This window comes from Diabrotica undecimpunctata, chromosome 6 (genome assembly GCF_040954645.1).
Source record: "Diabrotica undecimpunctata isolate CICGRU chromosome 6, icDiaUnde3, whole genome shotgun sequence".
NCBI lineage: Eukaryota > Metazoa > Arthropoda > Insecta > Coleoptera > Chrysomelidae > Diabrotica > Diabrotica undecimpunctata.
In genome coordinates, this window is record NC_092808.1 from 122306425 (window position 1) to 122333316 (window position 26892).

The 26892-nt window shown below is 32.6% G+C and overlaps 2 protein-coding genes across 3 annotated transcripts in view; one reads left to right on the forward strand and one right to left on the reverse strand.

Moving 5' to 3' along the window:
- rsh (Rap GTPase activating protein radish) overlaps positions 1-26892 on the reverse strand; it is a 294962-nt gene that overhangs the window by 161910 nt on the left and 106160 nt on the right. For both annotated transcript variants that reach the window (XM_072535263.1, XM_072535262.1), the window contains exon 2: positions 9060-9335. In XM_072535263.1, the coding sequence (XP_072391364.1) occupies positions 9060-9183 (124 nt within the window). In that variant the 5' untranslated portion in view covers positions 9184-9335. The remainder of the gene's footprint in view (positions 1-9059; positions 9336-26892) is intronic.
- Positions 12650-17903, forward strand: LOC140444592 (uncharacterized). Its single transcript, XM_072536354.1, has 2 exons — positions 12650-13012; positions 17547-17903. The coding sequence occupies exons 1-2, from the start codon at positions 12650-12652 to the stop codon at positions 17901-17903; spliced, it is 720 nt and encodes a 239-aa protein (XP_072392455.1).

Here is a 26892-nt window from a genome sequence, read left to right on the forward strand (position 1 = left end):
CTCACGTATGGTTCACAGACGTGGACACTCACCAAGTCTAATATGGATAAAATAGTAAAAGCACAAAGAGCGATGGAAAGATCAATGCTCGGGGTAAGACCTATAGACAAAAAAACAAACAAATGGATTAGAAGCAAAACGAAAGTAAAAGACGCAGGAGAACATGCTACCAAATTAGAATAGAGCTTTGCAGGACAATGCCCGACTGAAGGATAAGAGATGAAACCACGAAATACAACAGTGGAGGCCATGGTTAGGAAAGAGAAGCAGAGGAAGACCACAGATGAGATGGGCTGATGATATTAAGAAGATCGGAGGACAAAACTGGAAGCAAATGACGTAAAATAGAAGACACTGGATTGATTTGGGGGAGGCCTATGTCTAAAGTTGGATTACTTAAGGCTGAAGAAGACGAAGACGACGAAGCTGCGTAGCTGTTGAAATTCCCAACTTTTTTTTGCACAATTTATCGCTGGCAAGGGTTTTAAAATCATAAAAGAATCAACAACATTCAACAATGAAAGTTAACAACTTTCACAGAAAATTTATGAATAATTTTCTCAAAAACATTTGCTGGTAAGGTCAAATACATGGCGATCATGAACTGATTTTTATTTTGACCCCCACAGTTATCCGACCATAAAATAATAGGTAATTATATAAACAGGACCTTATTTCCAAGGCGCCCCTTCCCCCAAAGTTCTTAGTCCATAAACATATAAATCCCTTTTCTGTGAATGATGGAATCGTCAATTCCTAAATTACACACTGCAAGCTGTTGTGAATAGTACATTTTGCAGTGGGTTAATTGGGGAATGTACATTTGCTTCTGTATATCGAATTAAAGAACATAGCAATTACTTGTACATCAATTTAAGCTTTATCTCTTGATTTTATTTGAACAGCCAAACCATCACATGTGGAGAGCCTGCATCTACTTTAGGCTTTGCAAAAGATAAGTTAAATTTTGATATACAAATTCCGTTATACCTTTGTCTAGTCACTGGTGGTTTGTTAGGTGGCTTATAACCCGCACAATATTTCTCTAAAAATGCATGATACATCCTAGCCACGTTTAAATCCAGTGACAAGAAGAGCCTATCCGGGGTTTTCGCCCTTGCATAGTGGCTCTCAATATTTGGAAAACTTTCGATATGCTCTATATTCTTGTCAGTGTAGAGGCTTGGAAATATTAAATCGAGCCCCTCCTCGTTTTCCGATATACCCATTTTGCCATTAAAATTTTTTCTCCCAATTGTTACTGACTGTCACGTCTCCTTTTGATTAATTGAGGATAAATAAACAGTTGCTGGTACCTTTGCTGCTTACTATAATCAGCCATTTCATAGAAATTATTGTACAACTCAACCAGGTATTACAGTCTTATTGATCTACATGCTAGTGGGTACTTGCATTTTACCTAAAACAAGTTTGCAGTATTTGGATAAATTTAAACCAAAGGAAATACTTTACACCATACTTACATCAGATGGAGGCATTTTCTTTGTAACGGTCTATTTAGCGGCTAAAGAAAATATTCTTCGCCAGAGTTTCTCATTTTCTTGCTTTTACTTTTTTTCCAGCTATTAAGAACTCTTCTTTCCTTTTTGGACCATTTTGCTCTAGTTTCGTCCATATCTGTTCGAAATACTTATGTTTAAATCCAACCACATACGTCCAAACAAAAATATTTTAGTAACTGATGCGCCATTCTACGTTTAACAGACTTTTCACGCCGTCATGAAATAAATTTTAGGTAATGGAACATAGCACTTCCAACACATCTCCGGTAAAAAAATCGAATGAGGCATATTGGCACTTACAACCTTATGGAAATGATCGCTTCACTTATCAAATTCAAAACACCAAAAATAATGTCGGCGTGTGTTATGGATTCCATTTTTTTATTTCAAAATTTTCTAATATTTTTCCATTTCTATTTAAGTTATACTTTTTAAAACAATTATAGACTGTTTAAATTATGCTTTAAAATTTCGATTCTCTTATAGTAAATAGTTGTGATTATAGACCAAAAATAAATACTATAAAATTATGTAAACGCAATTTCGAAACATCGGATCCAATATAATTTGAAGGGTTGTCAGTAATTCATAAGGGACCTAATAAAAACACATTATCCAATAACAGATTCTGGCTCTGATAATAAACATAAATGTTAATATACTCTACAACATCTAACTGAACTTCGTCCGTGTGTCCGGTAAAATCCATAATTTTCCACTTTTACAACAAAACAAACAGTGGGAGCGACTAAATGGATTAATATGATTACGATCGTAATTCCGTAAAACATAAGTATATTTGTTGTTATTATTTAAGTAGTTGAAGATTATTTTTTTCACACATGAACATAAATTCAATTTATTTATTATTGCAGTTTCGCAACTGCATATAATATACATTATTAAAATTTTAACAGTTTCTGTTAGTTTTGATTCTACTCGTATAGTTAGCCAAGATTCCGCTTATAAAGACGAAGACAATATGAAATAATAAACGGTTGTTAAGACAATGTTGCAAACAAAAGACTGTGCTTTCATACAATGTTGTTGACAAAGAAGCACAGAAAAATTAGTGCATATCGCTTGGGTAATTAAACACCCACGCGTTGCCTTAACTTGCCAAAACAATTCGTGAACAACCCGCCGTTTTCAGTCAGTAGAAGAGAGTCGTTCTATAGGCCAAACAAGACAGTCGTGTCTTAGTTAGAGGTGCAGGCCTCCCCGTCATCATCAATACTTTTGTGGTTTCTCTAGTCGAAGAACTTTACTTTTGTCTTTTATTACTGTTTCTTTGTCCGTTGCTTTTATAAGCTAGAAATTTTTTAAAGTATTGCTTAAGAAATCTTGTACATTTTCTTTTGTTATATTTTGGTCTTGTGTATCTATGTCTGGTCCGCGTAATAGTCTTTTGTTCTAATCCATTCTCTACTACTACTACTATCGGTTCACAGCGTTCTCCGACGCCTTCCGACTCCTAACCGCCATTCTACTCTATTTAACCATAAGCCTGGAGGGATTTCTCTTTGCTCTAGTTCTTTTTTAATTCCCTCTCTCCAGTTTCTTCTCGGCCTTTCACTTTTTCTTCTTCCTTGTGGTGTCCACGTCAAAACCTGTTTCGGAATCCTGTCATCTGGCATTCTCTGTACATGGCCGTACCATATTAACTGTTTTGTTTTTATGTCATCAACTATTGTATGCTTGACTCCCATCATTTCTCGTATTCTCTTATTTGGTATCCGATCTCTTCTTGATTTGCCTGCTGCTCTTGTCCAGAAGTCCACTACTGTTGCTAGTAACAGTTTCTCTGTTTTTTTGTTTCATTGGCCAAACTTTACTGCCATGTGATTACATTTTTAAGTATGGTGTTGTATATGAGTTGTTTGTTTGCTTTAGATATTGTTTGGTCCCACAGAATGCCGTTCATCATGGATATGGCTTTTCTACCCTGTATGTTTCTGTCTTTTATAGCAGCATCGAGTGTTCCATCTTAAGTTATCTTCATACCCAGGTACTTGTATTCATCACTGTATCTAATTTCTACCCCATCGTCTAATATAATGGACTACTTTGTCCCTACAATACACATGGTTTTAGTTTTCTTAATGTTGACTTCGGGACCCCATTTGTTATATTCTTCTATTAGATTCCGAGTCATGTAACTCAATTCGTCATGATCCTGAGCAATCAGTATTTGGTCATCAGCGAAACATAAGGTGTACAGTGTAGTCTCGTCGTTGAGAGGGATTCCGATGCCATTACTGTTTCTTTTTCGCAGCTTGAGTGCTTGTTCCAGATAAATTTTGAAAAGGGTAGGCGAAATACAGCAACCCTGCTTTAGTCCTTTCGTGACCTTAAATCCCTCAGATTTCCTTGATCCAGTTTTAATTTTTGCAGTCGTTCCATTATACAGACTGTGGACTGCTTTGATAAGACCATGCTTAATATTGGTTTGCTGTAGGATTGACCATAGTTTACTGAGGGGTACACTGTCATATGCTTTTTGTAAGTTCATGTACACCAGGTAAACTTCTTTATTGACGGCCGTTTTTTTCTCAATAACTTGCATAATAGAGTACAAGTAGTCTACTGTGGATCGCCCAGCTTTAAAACCAACTTGTTCCTCTGCTTCGTAATCTCTATAGTCATTTTCTATTTGTACTTAATAAGTTTCCCATGCATCCTACTTATTGTGCTGTTTACCGCAATTCCTCTGTAATTTTCACACTGATCCTTGCTGCGCTCTTTTTGTGGATAGTTGACATGATAGATCATTTCCATTCTTTTGGTAATTTGGCTCCATTCAAGCAGTCTTGAAAGAGTTTTCTTAACTGTTCCTGGAGTTTGTCTGTGCCGGCTTTCCCTAATTCTGCAGGGATGTCACCAGTATCAGGGGATTTTCCATTTTTTAGGGATTTGGTTATTTCTTCTATCTCTGATTTACTTATTTTTAATGGTGATAAATTTATACGTATACCTATCGTTTTGTCTTCCATGTTAGTAAATATTGGTCTTTGTTCTGTTAATCCATCTGTGTCTAATCTATTCTCTCTACCGTATATTCCAATTCTTTCATGTTTTGTTTGGTTTCTCTGTTTTCCTGTTTCAGCTTTTCATTTTCTTGTCTGAGTTCCTGCATTTCAGCTTTATATTGTCTTTTCTCTTTTCGCAGTTCTCTTATTTCTATTATTAGCATCCAGTATATTAGTAGTTTCCTATCCGTTACAGGCGATCTATGTATGTTTTTTACTTCTGCTACATTTCTCGTCTTCTGAATCACCTCTTTTTTTCCTTATCTTATCTTTCGTGCTATAATCGTTGCTGTCTATTTTGTTACGTTAAATGGGCACACCCGTTTTAACCTCTAGAAATTATGAAAACTTTTATTAAAATCTGGCAACACGGCTGGTAATTCGGCCAGCGTTCCACTCGTCTTTAATTGTTTATCCATAGAGTTTACCTGATTACTGGTAACTTCACTTTTTTCGTCGGTAGAATGCTTTATATCACTGTAATGTATTGTTTATATCTAAATTAACTTCAAATTTTTGCTACGCTATTTACAATTTACCTTATTCACTTATTCTGTATTTAATTTTCGCTTGACCGTGCGATAATCGGGTAAAATGCAGGAAAAAAATTAAACACTTTGTTAACTATCTAATGCCGCGTTGCCTCGTCAAAGTTCTATATTATATACTATAAACGAAACAATTTTGAATTTATGACTATTTTTGTTGCAAAATTGCTGACCCTTATCCATGATAGTGTTTTCAATATTTATAACATATCGATTATGGTAGTTTGTTGTGATGACCGTAGGCAATTATCTTCCTTTGAAACAAATGCTGATGTCCCCATACATATATTGTGTAGCTTATTCCCTTGTTCCGAATTTCACATTTTAATCAAGGGGAATGAATAATGAGTTAAGAAGCGGTTTTGATAGATGAATTCAATTAGGTAAATGAGAAGAAATATAAGGAGATTTGCAAAAGCAATTTTCCGTGACCCAATTTGTATAAAATTACAAGTGAAATCCATTAAAAGTATGATATAAAAAACAAGAATGGCTTTTTCGCTTTCCAAAAATATTTTAAAATCAAAACAGCCTTTTTAGGTTTATAAATTTGTGTTAAATTTTTATGATACGCTTCTTAAATTCCAATACTTTAACAGCGCTTTACATAGCTTAATTATTGGGATTCTCCTTAAATCGTTCCTTTCATTTATTTAGTTTTTTTTTTATATATCTTCTGATGGTAGTGCATTATCATTTGTAGGAGTAATAGAAGTACGAAATCTAATGCAGTTAACACAGGGATACAACGTAATTAATTATTGTTTAAATGTTTTGGATATTTGCCAGTTTCATTAAGCACTTTAATTATATAAACACTACATAATACAATGCATATTTATGTCTGCACTGTTTGCTAGTTTGCGATGGAATGCAAAAGTAATATTTTACCCAGAGCCACATAACTGCCACTTGAATAACGACTAGTTCAGGATGGTATTTAAAACCATCTGTCAATGGTGTATTTACGAACAACACAATTTAGCAAAAAGAGAAATCAAACGATTTCTACCTGGCGAAACCGAATTCAAATTTTTACCACTGTGCTTCCTAAAACTTGCGAAGCAGCAGCTTGATAAATTACTCAGCAAGGGAATCTAAAATTGCATTTCTGGTACTCCAACCGAAGTAAAGTAATAAAACATAATGACGGTATTAGATTTTTGTTTTGATACAGGGCAGCGACAGCCGCTTATACGTATTTCGACCTCTTTAGGTCTCCTCAGAGCGGTATAGCCACTACTCTGAACCAAAACAAAAATCTTTCCCGTCCTAGACAATAGTTATCAAAATAACTATATACGGTCGTAACTACGCCATCTAAAAACAAAAAGAAATCAAACGATTTCTACCTGGCGAAACCGAATTCAAATTTTTACCACCGTGCTTCCTAAAACTTCTTGATAAGTTACTCGGCAAGGGAATCTAAAATTGCATTCCAATTGCCGTTCATCTTGGTCAACATTCGTAGTGAATTCAGTTTCTGGTACTCCAACCGAAGTAAAATAATAAAACATAATGACGGTATTAGATTTTTGTTTTGATTTATTGTTTATGTTTATGTATTTATTGTTTTGACAATTTAGCAAGTTTAGAAAATGTTTAGCTAAGGCTATAGTGTTTAATTTGTTAGTTTGCATGCTAGGTTTACGTGCAACAATCCTTGTATGGAGATAGTGGTTTGCCCAATATATGTTGAATTTTTTGTTCTCCAGAAGTTTGAAAGTTCTGATCAAAAGATAATTATATCCGAGACCAAAAAGACTGGACAAAAAGGAGCAGAAATACTAATGTCAAAAAAAGTAGCTCACACCGTTTACAAATATCTACCGATAATTGACAGCGTAATTAAAATAATTTTTAACACAAACCTACCAAGATATTTCAAGTCTACATACCTCCAGCTCAAGCTGAAGATGAAGAAGTGGAGGAAATATATAAAATACTGAAAGAGACTATCTCGAAATATTTCAAAAAAAGATATTGTCAAGGTTATGGACTGGAATGCAAAGGTCAATGAAACAGTCAATGATAATAACTTACGGGAAACTATGGGTAAATATTATGGACTCGGCGAACGGAATAAAGAAAAGAATGCTTGATCCAATTTGCCTTGGATCATGAATTTACAATCATAAAGATTAAGTTTACAAAACATTTTAGATGATCTACATTGACGTCGCTGGGTGGACGGTACAAAAATTGTATATTGTAAATAAATATATTCTTACTTATTCGATTTATAAATTCGTCAAATAATTAATTCACATTTTTTATTTATATAACATTTTAACAATATTTTAGTTTAGATTATACTCAAATATGTACTTCACTCTTATTTTCTAATTATTATTGTTAAGTATACTTGTTTTCAAATTCAACATCTTGACAAACATCCTCACTTACTTTCCCTGATGATGCCTATGAAAATAGTCGAAATATATTGGATAATGTAAAAAGAGTAATATTTTGTCTATCAGCTGTTTACCAAATTATTTTCTTCCTTTGAATTTAAATTTGAGTCAGCTGTTGTCAACCATTTTTCTTACTTGCTCGATGCCAATCTTGTCTAAAAAATTGGAAAAGGTTTCTACCATAAGCATGGATTCAATTCTTAAATGACAGTAAGTAAACTCAATCACCAGTTTGGTTTATTGATTATTGATCTTTAGTTTTCTTAAACATGACACAAGCGTTTAATAAAGTTTGGCACGTTGGTCTTATATGTATATCAAAAAATCTGAAAAATTCTTCCACCTTTCCACTTTTATAATCCAAATTCCAGGAATAGACCTCAACTATTGGCACTATATTCGCTCCGTGCGTGAGCATGGTAGGGGTACTTTGAAACGATGCCACCGTGCGTTGCGGCGAAATATGACACAATTGGACCTACCTTTTTACGCATAGATTTTATCAAAAATGTGTGCAAATACATATTGCGTATTTAATTGTGCTAATAATAGCAAAAATAGTAAGTGTAGTTCTTAGAGGTTCCCAAAGATTACATATAAATTAGAGAAAAGAAAAAGATGGATCCGTGCTATTAATATGAAAAAGTAAATATAACATAACTTCATTTTTATGTAATTGAAATAGGAAAAATTTAAATAATTTACCTTAAATGATATTTTATAAGGCTTCAAGCTAACTGCAGAGTGCCTGATGACTTTAGCTTTTATATCATAACTTTTACTATTACTGTTTTTAAATATATGCTCTTTCACGTGAAAAACTTAATTTGCCAGTACTAGATTTTTCCCTTTCTTTTCCGTTTATGGTTGAAAAGATATATTATGACGAATTTTGAGAAACCCAGTTTTTAATACTACATTTATTTTGTACATAAAATAAAAAAATATAATTAAAAAGTTAATTATTAATAATTGTCAATTTCGCATGTAGTTAACAATGTCAAACATATGTCATATATTTAACCTAAAAATTGGTAGGTCCAAAACTGTCAAATGAAGGCGGTAGGTGTCGCGTCAGTCACGCACGGAGCGAATAGAAACTACCTTGCCACATTTCAAGATGTGTATTGATCTTTTTAACCAATGGAAACCGGCTATATAAGCATGTGTTTTTGGCTTTATTTTATATTAAGTATTCACAGCAGATTACATACAATTCAATGATATATACTGCTGACACAGATAAGAATTCAGCTATTGCAACAAACAAACTTTAAACCAATCTTAACAATATTTACAGATTGTTAAGAAAAATAGCAATTAATAAAGCCAAGTCTGTTAAAATTAGTTTTATGTAAAACCAGGCTACTTAAATCTTTAAATACGGAATAACTGCTCCATCAGCTCAAATTTAATGTATTAATTATTAATTAACTTATGCGTAAAATGTCAAATAAAATAGAAAATAGTATAAACCAAAATATTATTTAAATAACATAACATGCAAAATATGTATAGGTATCTAAGGAGCAACTTAAAACTTACCAGAGCAAGCTTGCGGTGGAAGCGGAAAGATAAGCGTGGTAGAGGATTTTCTCCGAGCTACAGCGCACCCTAGCGATTGTGGCTTAAAGGAACGAAGTTGTTGCATAAAATCCGAGCACTCCATGAGAGCTACGTCGGCGAAGTGCAGGTCACACAGGATTTGGTTCTTGAAGCGACGCGCACGCTTCTGATTGGGTCCGGTCAAATTGAGACCGCAACTGTTGCACCGCAAACATTCTTCGTGGTAATGGTTATTGTCGTATAAGGGTGAAGGTTCTGAAAACAAGCGCTTTTTGTAATTTTGAATGATATTAAGAAAATGGTTTGTAGGTTATCTAATACACCTTTTGAAAACCGCTTCGAAGGACCAGAAGGTGTATTTTAAAATTTAATAAATACACTAAAAATAAAATTAACACAGTGTATGTATTTTTTAAGTAATAGTGGTGTTTAGAGTCTTACTATTATATTTTTAAACAGACACGAAATTCGTTAAATGTTTAGAGTATTACTATTGTATTTTTAAACAGACACGAAATTCGTTAAATTTTTAGTAAGCATAATATTATAGTCTAAAATCCCTCTGCAAGATCGCTAGGTTTATAACGTAGTTATTTAAACTCACATTTTTACATACATTGATAATAGGTTGCTTGTCAAAAATCAGCTGCAAATAGTTTTAATTGATTTAATGGTGGTTTTAATTGATTTAATTTTTGAACAAAAATTTTATTTCGTTTATTTATTTTTTAAATAAAATTCGCTACTTCTAACGTATACGCATATCTTTTACATCAAATTAAAGCTAATTTTTTTAATACATTATAAGGCGGCCTGAGAAAAAATGGTCGCATATTACGGTTGCCAGCTGCAAAAAACGCGAAGTAGAAGTTATCGCGCAATGACATTGGTTGATAAAGTGATAATATTTATATTATTAACACTATCTATCTCGTTGAAAAGGTGGTTAGAAGACCTTTTAAATAAGGTCTCTCGTGACCTCAGTTTGTATTAAAAAACTCCTTGCCTTCTAAATCTTTACCACTGCGGTGGTTAGCGTACAGAGGTGCGATCTACTTTGCTGGCCACGAACAAAAATGATTTAAGAATATCCCAGCTTCGTTTGCGTTCATGGCCACCAAAGTAGATGACATTTCTGTATGCTAACCACCTGCACTGGTAAATATTTAAAAGACATTCGTTGGACTTTCCGAGTTTAAATTGGTATCAGCCCGAGTGTCTGACTAAGTAGGGATGTTGAAATGACGTCATAACACTCAATTTAAACCGATTCGATTACGGGAAGTTTGTCCATATATTAGGCTATTCAATTCAATAAAGCAATAGTAGCTTTTGCTAAAAGATTTAATCTTTTGCACATTTTGTATAGCCCAGAGGACGGAAAACAATATTATTACATCGTTTTCGTTCGTATAAAGATTTAGGAGATTTTCGTTGGACTTAACGAGTTTGTTTTTAAATGACCTCTTATAGAGCCTTATATATATATATGTATATATATATATATATATATATATATATATATATATATATATACAGTAATTGATGGCCATTCAAAAATTAAAATTGACTTATTTTAAAATTTAAATTCATATGTTTCTGACATAAAAATTTATTTATTCGATAATTGTGCATCATACTGTATATCTACTATCTACTCTTTATTTAGGTTTACAATTAAGGGTAGTGACTTCTGTGTTTATTTAATTTTAGAGCGGCTTTTTAAATTCTGCCACATTTCATATATCTCACCTGTAACTTGAGGGCATATTTCTAAACCTGACGGCGGAATTAGCTTTCTCGCGCGCATGATAGTGAAACGTTCCAAAAATGAATCTGCTGAGAGGCATTTCAACAACAAAAAGCTTTTAGCTTTCGCACATTCTACTGCAATTGAATTATTATACATAAAACAAGGTTAACAACAGGAACTAGTAAAACATATTTTAAAGTGTGTTTAGGGAAATAATAAAAAATAGATTTTTGTTGAGTACTGTGCAAGATATCTTTCTCTACTTGTATATAGTAAGTAGAATTTATAATATAGTAATCAGTTAAGAAGAAAATCTAGCTTTTTAATACCTTTTTTAAAAATATGATTGAAAGTGCTACCTACGTAATAGTTTAATATATTACAGTTTTCTGCTGATTTTTCCGAATATTACTTTGCTTACAATTTTAAAGATTGATTTTAAAATGAAACTTTTAGTTTTCTAATGACGTATTTAAATTTGTGAAAAAACAACGAAATATGATTTTTTTATTTCTTAGGTTTCTTTTCCTATAAGTGGAAATTAGACAAATGAATCCATATTTCTCTTGGTCACGCCATAACTTAACACGTTCGCGGACAAAGCGGCATATGCCGCTCTACTTTCTGCGACAAAGCGCGATATCCCGTCTAATGTTGAGAACGGCCAAAACGCAAAGCGGCTTACACACTTTATTTTGACTAGATTTGTTGAAGAATAATAAAAGTAAGAATTGTTTTATTACAATTGTGTTATTTAGTAATTTGTATGCTGCTTATCAGTAGTAGAGGCAGTAATAAAATGTTGAGGTTATATTTTCGGTAAATATACTATTTTTTGTTTTTACAGAAAACGGATTCTAGAGAAGAAGCAAGGCTTCTTGGACTTATGGATGAAGTGAGCACAGATGAATTTGAAAGTTCTGAATCAGAACCTTATAGCTCTGATGATGACTTACAAGATCCATCATATTAACCCAGTAGTGATGAAGATTCGTTGGCAAACGAGAATCTGTTTTCAAACAAAAATCACGAAGACAGAGTTGAGCCAGAAAATGACGAAACAGGTAATGATATACAAAATTTGCTAGAGGTGTGCGCTATTGGAACTGATAACGAGTGGGATGATATTGCCGCAGATATTCCAGATTTTTTGTTTGACGATTCCCAAAGTGGCCTTCATCTTAATATTGACACAGATACTCCTAAAGCCACAGACTATTTTTTTAAATTTTGGGATCAAGAAATTATGCAGCTAATTCTTGATTCAATGAACAAATACATTGAAATATTGACTAATGTAAATATGTCCAAGCAAAAATACAGCAGACAAGCATCCATTAGGCCATTTACTATGGAGGAACTTTAATCATTTTTAGCTATATGCATATTACAGGGTCAAATAAAATACCCCTCTGTAAGGAAGTTGTTTTCAATGAATACACTTTATTATGCACCAGTTTTTCATTACTCTCTATCTGGTAGAAGATTTGAAGAAATGCTGCGGTGTTTTAGCTGTGCTTGTAAAGAGAAAACAACAGGAACTGATCCACTGAAAAAAGTCAATCCTCTGCTCGATAAACTATTACTCAATTTTTAAAAAGCTTATTACCCTGCAAAAGGAATAGATGAATCATTGCTTCTCTTTCGTGGTCGTCTGAGTTTTCGGGTGTATATCAAAGGAAAAAAAGCGAAATATGGCAATAAGTTCTACGAGCTATATACAGCAGGCGGATACGTATTGAATATAAAACTTTATAAAGGAAAATCCAAAGATGTAGAAGGATTATCTAAATTTGAGTCGTTAGTACTGCAACTTATGGAACCTTATTTGGATAAAGGCCATCATTTATTCCTTGATAACTTCTACAACAGCATTTTGCTGTCAAAATCCCTTTCGGAAAGAAAAACTCATTCTACAGGAACTCTTAGACGAAACAGAAAAGAAAATCCAAAAGCTCTTGTAAATACCAATCTAAAGAAAGGAGAACACAAATGGCGAAGAGACGGTAGCATCTATATTTCAATGTGGAAGGATAAAAGGGAAGTACTCTGCATAACAACCAAATATCACCCAAAACTTATAAATGTACAGAACAGGTTTGGAGAGACAGTAATAGAACCTGAAGAAGTTGCCAGGTACAATGAGTACATGTCAGAAATAAATAGGAGCGATCAAATGGTAAGTTATTATTCTTCTCCACGGAAAACTATTAGGTGGTACAAAAAAGTGATGTTTCATTTACTGGCTGAGGAATTTCTACTATGCAATGAAGAAGCACAAAAATGTAAAACTGACCCTTTTGAAATACAGAGAAAGTTTGGTAAGAGAATTATTGAACATTCCAGAAGATATGAATGATGGGAGAAAACTGATGCATAAGGGAGCGTTTTGCAGGGTGGAAAACGACCTCGAATGGAAGCAAATATAGTTGTCAACCCTAACAATGAACAACACTTTCCAGATATAATTCCACACCCTACAGACCCCCGAAAAACTGACCATGTGAGGTGCAAGTGGTGTTTACGAAACAAAAAACGCAAGGAAACCAGATACTTGTATAAGACGTGTGCTGATAAACCAGCACTTTGCATTGTACCCTGTTTTGAACTGTACCACAAAAACTGAATTTTTTAATATAAGCGTATCTCTGTATTATATTTTCGTTATAAGGATATTTCTTTATTATTTTTTACAGAAATAAAGATTTAGTTGCATTTACTAATCGAGAACGGCATGTACCGCTTTGTCCAGTTGCACAACTTTTGTGACATATATGGACTTGGCGGCATTTATCGCACCTTGTTTTTTATAAAAAACAACGTAAACATTCTAAAATATTATGAAACTACTTTTTTATGACAGAAAAATAACAAAATAACACTAGGCGAATATGTTAAGAAAGACTTTACCGATTTTATTCATTTTTTTTTAAGTTTTCTAATACTTTGTAAAATATTCGTACGGAAAGAAAATTTAATAAAATTTGGCAAACAATTTAAGAAAACGATTACTTAAATTATGGGCGTTTAACAATTTCGTGAAGCCACGATAAATGTCATCTAAAACAATGATGTTCTTTGACAGTACACGGGATATTTGTATTAAAATTACAGATACTATATGAGCAATATTAAGCAAAATTACCATAATAAATAGTATTATAGTAATAATAGTAAATATTTTTGAACTTAATATACAACACTGCGACATCTATCAGAAGGTTTTAATGGATTCATTAAATCTGATCCAAACTGATTAAAACTGATCAAAACTAATCAAAACTGATTAAAACTAATTAAAACTGATCAAAAGTAATCAAAACTAATCAATACTGATTAGAACTGATTTGTTTTGTATTTGTCAATTAAATAACTAAGCTTCGTAATAAAATGAAAACCATTTTAATAGATTAATTTTGAGAATATATTCACATTTTCATTTATAATTATATTTTTTATATTTATATTTATTTATAATATAATATTCTAAAATCCAATATAAGAAAGACTGAAAAATCCTGGAATGGAGACCTAGACACAAAGCTTATCGTAATCGAGGAGAGGACGTCCTCCAACAAGGTGGTTAGACGACATCAAGCGTATCAAGCCCAACTGGATTCAGGGTGCTCAAGATTGAAGCATTGTAGTTATTTACGGAAGGCCTATGTCCAGCAGGGGACTCAAAACGGCTGATGATAAATAAGAAACAAGAATTGCCTAATATAATTTTGTCCAGACTATAATTAACTAATAATTAAAAAATGACGTTAAAAAGATATTTTATTCAGTACAAAAATTTTATTACTCTAAACCGTATAACATTTGTTAAACACTGATTCCAATTAATGATTTTTATTCTACATCTGATTTATCGGAACTAAAATGTTTATTCTTGCATTCGATACATATCTTGCACTTTCAATGGCGTTTGGGCTGGTTTTAAATAATCATCTAATTGCCAACCACAGTTTTCAGGCTGAAGTTTGGTACATTCCGATTCAATTGCATTAAGCCACATAATATTAACCAAAAATAGTTCTTAAAAGATTTGTTGTAAAGATTTCCAGCATGGTGGTCTAGTGTTAAAGTCAAAACTTTTAATTTTTGTCAAAGACTGTTCGATGGCTTCTTTTACAGCGTAAGTTTTCATAAAAATGCGATGTCACGGCATACATTTTTGCCTTTAACACTTGAACGACATTCATTATTTCATAAATGAATATATCGGCATTATTAGTTAATGTTGTACAAACATTCTAATACCTTTTATTCTGAGAAAATGGGCAGGCGTGGAAGCAAGTAAACTTTGACATCATTTTTAAGAAAACTTCAGAGCCAAATCTATGCTTCTTCTTTTTCTTCTTTTGATATAGACATGACTCTGTCTGTTTTTTAATGTGCCTCCAGTAAGTTGTCATTCCACTCAACCATTTCGGTATTAGATTTCAAAGTTTTCGCAAATGTTGCTTTGGGAGTTTTCAACACTTCACCACTACAAGAAAAAAGTGGAGACGGCATGGGTACGAGTGAAAAAGTCAAGCAATGTTATAGATTATTTTTCTTTTGTATATTAACTGTCAGAAATCGTGCTAAGTTGTCTCGTTACATTTTCATCAACACCTTATTTTTATCTTGTGTCTATCTTTAAGTCGTGAGAACTTTTGTGATATTTTGAGAAGCAAAATGGATGTACCTATTTGTTACGTTTTATATTTTTCTCAAATCTTTTAGAAGTTGTGGAGCCATTTGAAATAAATTTGAAATACCAAATTCAAGTTAAATAGGATATATTTTGGCGAATTATTTGGAAGAATCTGAACATGGAAATAAAAATTTTCAGCTGATCACTCACCTAAATTTTCAAAATATCGAAACGCATAGTACTAATTGAAAAACTAACACGGGATTCAGAGGCGGCACTTTTATGATATCATACACACTGAAATATAGCTCTGAGCTTGAGTTTACGGCGATGCTAAAATAGCCAGGAGAGTGAAATTCCCACTATGAACCGCGTCCCACTATGGACCAGTTTACCCTACTCGTACTTTTCTTTTGCATTCAATTAATTTGTTGAGAGTAGAAAACATATCAGTCTTTTGCATTTATTAATGTAAAGAAAATGTTTAACAATAATTATTTTATACAATAATAAAAGTTTAATCATAATCGTTATTTTTAACAAAGTATAAAATAATCCTGAAAATATTGCTTATGTTTAAGACAGTTTCAGAAGAAAAAAAGCAGAACGCTAAAAAAGTTAATCCTGAAGTTTTTGATGACGACATTAGTTCGAACAATGATGTTAGTAAAGAGATTTGTAGCGATTCTAGCGATTTATAAAGCTTCACATCAGAAAATCAAGATTTGTCTATTCAAAGTCATAACTATGTTATAGTAACATACATGACAAAAAAATATAATAATGTAATATCTCTTTCATGAAGAGAATTGTGGGTGGCAAATTTGTTTTCTCCGACAAACTAGATGTAGATACCGTAGAAGCAAAAGATATTTTACTAAAGCTGCCCCCTCCTGCCGTTAGTGGAAGTACAGCTAGGGCTGCTCGCTAGTTTATGTTCTCTGTGAATTTTTTCCAATTTAAAATAGAGTAAAAGAGTTTTTTTACTAAAAATCCCACTATGGACCACTATGATTTCCACAATGGACAGTGGCTCATAGTGGGACGAGTGGTCCATAGTGGGACTTGTTGAATAACATTTATTATAAATAAAGGATTACATGAAATTATTATTAGTTTACATCCTTACATCCATACCTATGCATAGGTACTCTTACTATAATTTACAAACGCTTGATCAAGGTGCTATGCACTTTTGAAAAAAAACGTTCCACTATGGACCAGTTTACCTTACTTTAAGTGTGTAAAATATTTAAGACACTTTCAAAATACTTTTCGTTTTAATTCATTTATTTATGTAAATAGTAGAGTGAATGTAAAACAAAAAAATTAGTATCTTGTCAAAAAAGCACTATTTACATAGGTGTTATAAGTAACATTTACGATTTCTACGTGTAACAATGACAAATATCTCACATCCGATCTGTTTATCTTGGTATATAAAGTGGAAAATGGGAAATATGTCAGCATTTAAATAATCCCTCGGAAAGTTTCTAGAACTGAAAGGATTACTTTGATGAATTGTCTTCCAATAAAACTTGATTTTCTTTGTTAGATTTTCTTTGGCGGTAAAGAGACGATCTTGTGGTTAAAGCGGACAAACCCAAAGGAGAAAGTTCTACCAATAAAGAAACTGCTCTTAGAAAGATTTCCCAATACTAGTGTATTAAAATGGTTTTTCTTTGATGTAATAGTACATATATTGTAGCTTTTCAAATACTAAAATAAGTTTGTTGATTCATAATTAGTTAAATACATGCAGTTTTACAAAAGAAGCTATTATTTAAAAATATAAACTTTAGAAAGATCATGCACCATTTTTATTATCAATTAATTTCTCAGTTATTTGTTTGAGAGCAAAGATAAAATTCGTAAAGGACCTTCTTCTTCTTCTTTACGTGTTATTTCAGAATTATCCGACGTTGGCCATCTTCATTTCCAAGGCTTCTCAATCTTCTGCCACATGGAATATTTGTCCTGAATTTGATATAATGTCCGGAGTCCATTCACGGATTCACGAATTGATAAGAGAATTGTTTCTCTACTTACTACAAAGGATTCTGCATTACAGACTATAGAAAAGACTACACGCTCTGAAAGTAACATCGCCAGACCCAAGTGTATAGTTGACTGTAACACAGGAAAGTCTTCCATCGATTTAAGCGACCAAATGGCACCCTATAGTACAGCAATGAGACGCTGTACCAAGTGGTTCAGAAAATTATTATTTGAAATTATATGGGGAAGTGCTCTTTTTCTTTACAACAATAATGAGTTGAAAATGCAGAAGTCCCTTAAAATTAATGAATGTAGGGAGCCGGTAATCCGTTCTATGTTGCAAAAGTACGCAACTGATGTACCACAACCGCCAAATCCGCGTAAGCCTGGACACAAATTAATTCAAAAAATGATTGGAGATCCACCATAATAAACCAAAGAAGGATGTTTGGAATCGTACAAAAAGTATGGAAATTGTGGTTGATGGAAAAATCAAGTTTGCAACTTAAGTACAAAGAATGTGCACCGGATGCAATAAAAATGTTTTGTTTAACGTGCTTTAATAAATATTATTAGTTATTTTTTAAAAATAAATAATGATAATTATTATTTTAATGAATTTTCATTTACTATCTTATTTTTAAGGGGTATTTTGGCATTAAAACACCACGCCTGCGGGTTGGTAAGTGTTCGCAGTATCACAGCCGGTTAAATCAAATTGATTGCCGCCTGCGACTTTGTGGTACCGCACCTGTCAGGAATTGTATTGCTCAGCCACGGGCCACTAATAACACAGCTGCTAACCTGTGTCATGTCCTCAGTTGATCCGCGGGTACTTATTTGGATAAGCCTTATTCGTACCTGACCTGATAATCTACAGGAACTTGTCTTAAACAGGCGTCTTGAGGACTCCGCCGCCCAGTCTGTCTTGCGTAGAGAACTGATGGACCCCTATTTAGTTTAGAGTCTTTCCTTTACGCAAGCTGAGACCAGAGGATTTAATTAATTGATTGATTTAATTTTTTTAATATTTTTCAAAAAAACCATTCACGTGAGTTATCCGTCGGGCCACTAATACACGTCTCCAATGTAAAATACATTAAACTGTGTATTCTATATGAAACACCGGCTCACAATATATGGTCAACTGGTGTGTCCCATAAGAAACACTGGACTGCCCAAAAACTTACATTGGTCAAACAGGTAGAAATTTTAATAAACGAATAGCAGAACATAAAAGGGCTTTCAATAATAGAAAAACAGATTCTACATACGCACTTCACCTTCTAGATCATAATCATTCTTTTAATGACGAATTTAAAATTCTCCACATTCAAAATAAAGGCCTTAAGCTATCTTTGTTAGAATCTATGGAAATCAACAAATTAAAAAACACAGATATAATTCTGAATGACCAGCTTGAGACAAACAGTTCTCCCCTCCTCAACCTATTTCATTAGAGACTATAAAGTGTAAACCCATACCAAAAACAGATCACTTGAGAAAGGCAATCAGCCGAAACAGCTGTAGTGATAATAATTTAAAATAAATTTTGTGGAAGTTTGAAAACAAAGTTTTCAGTGTTTTATTGTTACAGAAACACTGGACTCTTGCAAAAGTATAGCGTGTGTCCTAAAGGGGTAGTCAACCTGTTAATGCCTATTTCCTCTACTACTTTGTGAATACGATTAAGCAGAATTTGGAGACCTTCAATATTTTATGTCACTAAATTACTGTATCGTCTCCGTATCTAATTACATACATAAAGTAGTTCGCCGTTGATTTTTATTCCATGTGACTGTCTCCCAAGTGCCTTTTTTAACAACTGGTCCGAGAATACATTGAACAATATTGGCGACAAAATGCAACCTTGTCCGACTCTTCCGTTGTATGGAGATTTCGTTGGTGCAATTGTCTAAAAATATAATGTCTATAGATGCACATAATGCTGAATTTTATGACCAGATGGCATTTGAAAGATCTTTAACCAGTAAGGTAGATATTTAATAGATTTAAATGATTGATAGTCAAATCGTTATTAATTAATATTTCTATATATTTGCTAATTTACAATTTAAACATATTTTGTTAATTTCGGTTATGCTAAAAATATTTATGTTTATGTTATGTTATGTTATCAATAGTTTTCTGTAATTACCAACAAATGAAATAAAATAATTATTATAACAGAAGAAGTACTATATATTCGCCTATTATTACCGTTAATTGAACTCAGTTTACTCATTTAATTCCAGTCATTAACTAGAAGATCATATAAAAATACATATCAAAGTTTACGACTGGTATCAGAATTTGAGAATATGGTGTCCTGTATAGACAATAATAACGTATTGATAAGAAACTAGGTCACAACATCGTTTAATCGGAGTAATAAAAAGCTCAGAGTTTGAATTGAGATTTATTGTTAGTTGCCACTTAGTGCGTAAAACAGGACATTATCTTTACAAAGTACATAAACTTCCAGACCAATTAATCTTGTGTTTCTAATGTGCTCTTGACTCTCATTCTATACACAATACAAAAATTGTTAAAAACCTTAAAAAAGTTTCAGCTTAAAAATCTAATAAATATAAATTATATTAGAAAAATAAAGTAATCTTTTTTGGCTAAACAAAGTAAGATGGCTGGTCTCAACTTGCGTGGAGGAGGAGCTTTGAATTGAGTAGGGACGCTTCAGTACTTTGCGTAAGACAGACTAGGCGGAGAAGTCCTCCACTCCGACACGGCGCGTCCCAATGGCTGATAGGGAAAATTCCTGCAGATATGCAGGACAGGTACGAATAAGGCATAGCCAAATAAGTAATCGCGGATCAACTGAGGACATGGCATTAGGCAGTAGTAATGTCATTACTGGATTAAGGCTGTGGGAAAGTAAAAAAAAAATCCTGTAGGCACCGACTGATTGCCGGTATAAGCAATAAGTAATCCCCTACTAACTCACCAACGGCTTCAGGCGGATGAGTTAGTAAGTGGTAGGGCACTTTTTTGTCCTGGGGTTTAGAAATTGTCTCCAAAGGTTGATGAACCTATTAGTGGTCAACGGCATAAGGATGTAGAAGGCAACGAGAAAACAACTACATTAAAGATCGTCAGATTTCCCTAGAACAATAACCATGCAAAGTACGGTCAATCACATGGCCCCTAGTCCTCGGAGGACCTTTAATTGTCGAGGGGTGCTAAGAATCTCCGCGAGGAGGAGCCACCCGAATATGGCAACTAACTATATATAGAACAAATCTTTTTAAATTTGGGAAGATGGAATGTGAGGAGTTTGTTCGAACAAATAAAGACGAACAACACGATTCAGGAAATAAACAGACTGAACCTAGAAATATTAGGCATAAGCGAAATGCGCTGGCCTGGTTCCGGTAAAACATTGGTCATAGATAAAACGATATACTACTCCGGAAATGACACCCGCGATCATCTATATGGAGTTGGAATAGTTATCTCCAGGAGGATCCAAGCAGCCGTTGTAAATTTTGTTCCCTTTTCGGATAGAATGCTATTATTACAAATACAGGGTAAGCCAGTGAACATTATTGTAGAACAGTATTGTAGTACATTTTTATGAACAACTTAAACAACTTCTACAATACACAAGAAAGGAAGAAATTACTATAATAATGGGTGATTTAAATGCAAAAATAGGAAAAGGCCGATTCGACAATATAATAGGTGATTATGGTTTAGGAATAAGGAATGCTAGAGGCGACAGATTGGCTAAATTTTGTCAAGAAAAAAACCTGGCGATTATGAACATATGATTTCGATTACCACCCTGTCGACTGTATACCTGGAGGTCACCACAGGATAATAAACAAAATTGCATTAGAAATCAGATCGACTTTATTCTAACCAATCTAATATTTAGAAATTCCATTGTAAGCGTTAAGACTTTTCTTGGCGCAGATGTTCCCTCAGACCATAACCTCCTTGTCTCAAAAATGAAACTGAGGGTAAAAAAGATAATAAAATCTAAAAGTTCTAAGGTGAATACTCAGTTACTCAAGATAAATGTAATCCGTGCTGAGGCTTCAACTCGTATCAACCAAGAAATGAAGAAATTAACATCAGAAATGAAAAACACTATGAATGTGAACATTATGTAGAGCAAAATCAAAGATTCTGTTATAAAAACACAGAAAGAAATTCTACAAAAGAAAACAGAAAGCAGAAAACCTTGGATGACTCAAGAAATACTGGAAATCATGGAAAAAAGAAGAAAATATAGAAACAAAAACCCAAATAAGTACAGAGAAAAACATAAATTAATAAAGAACAAAATAAAAAAGGCTAAGGAAAAGTGGATGATGGAAACATGCATTGAAGTGGAAGAATTGCAGAAAAAGCATAATCATTATAATTTACATAAAAAAGTGAAATAATTATCTGGAAAATCATGAACAAATACACCTAACCGATTAATTGACAAAAACAATGAAGCTATTAATAACCCAATTGAAATAAAACAGGTATGGACTAAATATATTAAAGATCTTTTCATGGACACAAGAACGGAACCAACACAAATTGATAACGGGGAAGCTCCAATAATATTAAAATCTGAAGTCCAACATGCTATAAACAGCTAAAAATCTGGCAGAGCCCCTGGGCCAGATGAAGTTCATATCGAGCTGATTAAACTTATAGACGAAGACAATTTAACTGCAATAACTATACTCTCTAACAACATATAGAAATCTGGTGAAATACCTACTGGTGAATGGCTGCTATCCACCTTTGTTCCGCTACAAAAACCAAGAACCCCAAACACTGTATTGACTATAGATTAATCAGCTGAATGTCATACTTAATAAAAACATTTTTAAAGATTATACATGCAAGAATATTTAAAATGTGCGAAGCGGATATGAGTAATAGACAGTTTGGCTTTCGTAACGGCTTCGGAACAGTGGAAGCTCTGTATAGTTTCACAACTCTTGCCCAAAAATGTCGAGATCAACAAAAATATTTTTTCGTTGTGTTTATAGACTATGACAAAGCTTTCGACAAAGTTAAACATAACATTCTCATGTAATATCTAAAAAGAAAAGGACTCGACAAAAATGACATTAAGATACTAAGAAATCTCTATTGGAACCAACAGGCTGTGGTAACATTAGATGGAAATAGGACGGATGCGCAACAGATAAGTAGAGTACTGAGACAGGGCTGTGTACTTTCACCATTACTATTTAATATAATATATTCCGAAGAGTTATTTACGCGAGCTAAAGCTAAAGCGAAGGGATCAAGATAAATGGTGAAAATATAAATAACATCCGTTATGCTGACGATACAGTCATTATCGCTGAAAGTGAGACAGACCTGCAGACGTTACTAAACACAATTTGTCATACTGAGGAACAGTTTGGTTTACCAATAAACATAAAGAAAACAAAAACCATGGTTATCAGTAAGAGGGGTAAAGTCATCACAAGGATCCAAATAAAAAATGAAAATATTGAGCAAAGGGACAAAATGAAATACTTAAGAGTCTGGATTACGGAAGATCTAAATCCCAAATCAGAAATTCATTTCAATAGAGCAATCAAGAACAGCATTTTTGAAAATAAGGAAATTTCTGAGTAACCAAAGACTCAATCTGCAAATCCGATATCGGATGGTAAAATGTTATATCCACTCTATTGTTCTTTATGATGTCGAAGCCTGTACTGTTAATGTTGACCTAATTAAAAAAATGAAAGCTTTTGAGATGTGGCCTTTTAGGAGAATTTTGAAGATACCATAAACCGATCATATTATGAACGAAATGGTGTTGCACAGAACGGGAAGAGAACTTTTTACCACCAATAAAAACGACAGCATATTTGGGGCACATACTTAGAAATGATAAGTAGTTGTTGCAGCTGATTATAAAAGATGAAATCGAAGGAAAAAGGGGTCCTGGTAGACAACAAATGTCCTGGCTGAAAAACATTCGCGACTAGACCGGCTTAAACACACAGACGCTCTTAAGAAAAGCAGAAGATAGAGATGAATTTGCAATGGTTATAGCCAACCTTCATTACTGGAGACGGTACCAGAAGAAGTAGAAAGCAAGATGCCTGTATATACAGAGTTGACCACTCAAAAGAGTCCATTTATTTGACAACATTTATTGGATTTTGTGAAAATGCTGAAACAGGTCAATCTTTAAGTCAATGGTTTCACAGATTTTTATACTACTACAATCAATAGATTGTTGGTCAGATAAAGATAAAGCATTCTTGTACTCCACTTACATTAATTTTATTAACTGCTTTTTTATTTCTTCTGCCGTAAACTTGTTTAGTTTGTTCTTATAAATGCTCCTATTTTACCATATTTTTTTGACTTAAGATTCTATTCAAGATGCATTAAAAGTAATTTATGTAAATTCGTTATCTAAAACAATTTTTTTGGACTTAAAATTCTATCCAAGATGTATTAAAAGTAATTTATGTAAATCATGAATGTGTTGCTTGTGTGAGTCCATTTCAAAAGGTAAAAGAAATAATAAATTAGACTTACTCACAATCAATTTAATTTAACTAATCAGACGACCGGTTTCGCTTTCTACAATATGCAAAGCATCTTCAGGTCACGATACAAAGTTAAATAAATGCTGAAAATAATAAACCCATATTAGGGTGTTGTCTAATAAAGATAAAACAAAGATAGATGATATAAATTATATAAATTACAGTAATTATGCCAATATTACATGTCTGTGGTTTTTCAAAATGAATAAGATGTTTAAGTAGACAAGGTAAGACCCAAAAATTGGTAAAATAGTCTATCAAACTGTAATGAATTAATAAATAAACAAATAAATAAAACATTACTTACATGCCGGTACTCTATTAATTGATGGTTGAAAGAACATGGTTCAAACTATCTTGTATTGTTGATTGGAGAACTCAAGTCAACAATTGTAATTGTTTAACAGTAAACAGGGAAGTTCTTGAGGATACAGATTTGATCGAATGAAGTAGAGATAGGTGAAACGTAATTGTTTGTTTGATGAAAGTAATGTTCTATACCATTAAGTTCTTTAAAAGTTATTTATATTTATTCTGGAGATATATTTATGAAATGTGTGTTATTTATTGAGATTTTTACTTTTATTTTTATGTTTATTTATTTTTTTTATTTATGTTTTGGAAGGTGACAGTTGTGAGACAATGATCATTGTCTCACAACTGTCACCTTCCAAAACATAAATAAAATCTCAATAAATAACACACATTTCATAAATATATCTCCAGAATAAATATAAATAACTTTTAAAGAACTTAATGGTATAACACATTACTTTCATCAAACAAACAATTACATTTCACCTATCTCTACTTCATTGGATAAAATCTGTCTCCTCAAGAACTTCCCTGTTAACTGTTAAACAATTACAATAGTTGACTTGAGTTCTCCAATCAACAATACAAGATAGTTTGAACCATGTTCTTTCAACCATCAATTAATAGAGTACCGGCATGTAAGTAATGTTTTATTTATTTATTTATTTATTAATTCATTACAGTTTAATAGACTATTTTACCAATTTGTGGGTCTTACCTTGTCTGCTTAAACATCTTATTCATTTTGAAAAACCACAGACATGTAATATTGGCATAATTACTGTAATTTATATAATTTATATCATCTATCTTTGTTTTATCTTTATTAGACAACACCCTAATATGGGTTTATTATTTTCAGCATTTATTTAACTTTGTATCGTGACCTGAAGATGCTTTGCATATTGTAGAAAGCGAAACCGGTTGACTGATTAGTTAAATTAAATTAATTGTGAGTAAGTCTAATTTATTATTTCTTTTACCTTTTTTAATTTATGTAAATTCGTTATCTAAGCTAGTGCTTCACCACAAACTCCAATGACATCACTAAAGTTCTCGACTCTAAAACTATATCTTTATATTAGTTTATTTTGCGGGATTTGGTTATGCTTTAGAACTCTTGAAAATACTTAAAATATAACACATTCAATCAAATGAGATTTGACTTTGAATAAATTTTATTATAACATTGTCAAATAACTCTCACACATAGGTTACAGAATTAGCCAAATATGGCTTACACGAGTTTTAGACTATAATATTTTCTTTTATTTTAAAGAAATTAGACAATTGTATCCACAAGCTAGATTATGTTATATTTTTTTAGCAAAGGTGTGGGACTGACTAACCATTCAAAATAAAGAAGGCTTATTCCAAGGCCTGATGTAAGAACGAGTTTTTTGGATTGGTATGTATTTTCTTTTAATAACTGAACCATTTATATATTTGTGACATAACATGGTTTGTCAATTTATTTGCAATATTGTACTTGATTATTCATACCTATTCGAAAAAATTTATATCAATAAACAGATGTCATAAATAGAATACAGGTGAATAGAACAGACTGGCTCTAATCAAGTGACACGTAACTATTAACCCCAAAGGTACATCGGTTTTATTGATTTTTGATAAATAATACCGTATTGTTGTAAGGCCACTGCTTGTTATGTATGAGCCCTAAAAGCTATATGCTCACATACGATGTAATAATTCAAAAAATGTACGAACTCATTCATATTTTTAACATTTTTTTATTCCCAATTTGGAAATAAATTTAAATTTCTTTTGACCCATCTGAACGTCTGCTTATATATTGTTATCTTCGATATAAACTAAATAAAAGCTATATATAAAAATTCTTGGACTATGTAAATCCAAGGTACAAATAAAATAGTCCATTTTAAAGATTTAGTTCTGGAAAATACATCAGTGACCTTAGTTTTCTGTCTGATCCATTCTATTGTTGAGTGACTTTATTATTATCTCTTTCTTTACTGTCAAATTTCGCAGTCGTATGTCATGATTGGTAGTATATAAAGATCGAATGCTTTTTCTTCAAGTGGAGTGGCATTTTAGATTTAAATATAACTGCACATTTGGAAGTAAGAAGAAAAGTATGTAATAATTGTCTCAGGAATACATACTCGTACACTGTATCAAGTGCAGTGTTGTATATTCTTACATCTTGGACATATACTAGCTTGTTGTACATGGTTTTTGTTTTTGTTAAGTTTCATTTTTTATTGAATTTCTGTCTCTAATTCTGGTGTTTTCTATTGTTAGAGCAACGATTTGCTTCTTCCCAATGATTAACTCTTTGCTTGTTTTCTTATAGTTTTTATATTTTCGATTGCTTTTTCTACCAGCCTTTCGTTGTATTTTCTTATGTCTTCCTTAATACTTTTCCTTATTGTCTTACAAAGTTCTGTGTAATATATTCTCTAAATGTTGCTACTTACTTTTATTTCCCTTCTTTCTTTTATTATTACTTTGGTTTTATTAGATAGTTTCCTATGTTCATTTTGTGGTTACAGCTCTCCAATTTCTTTGGCA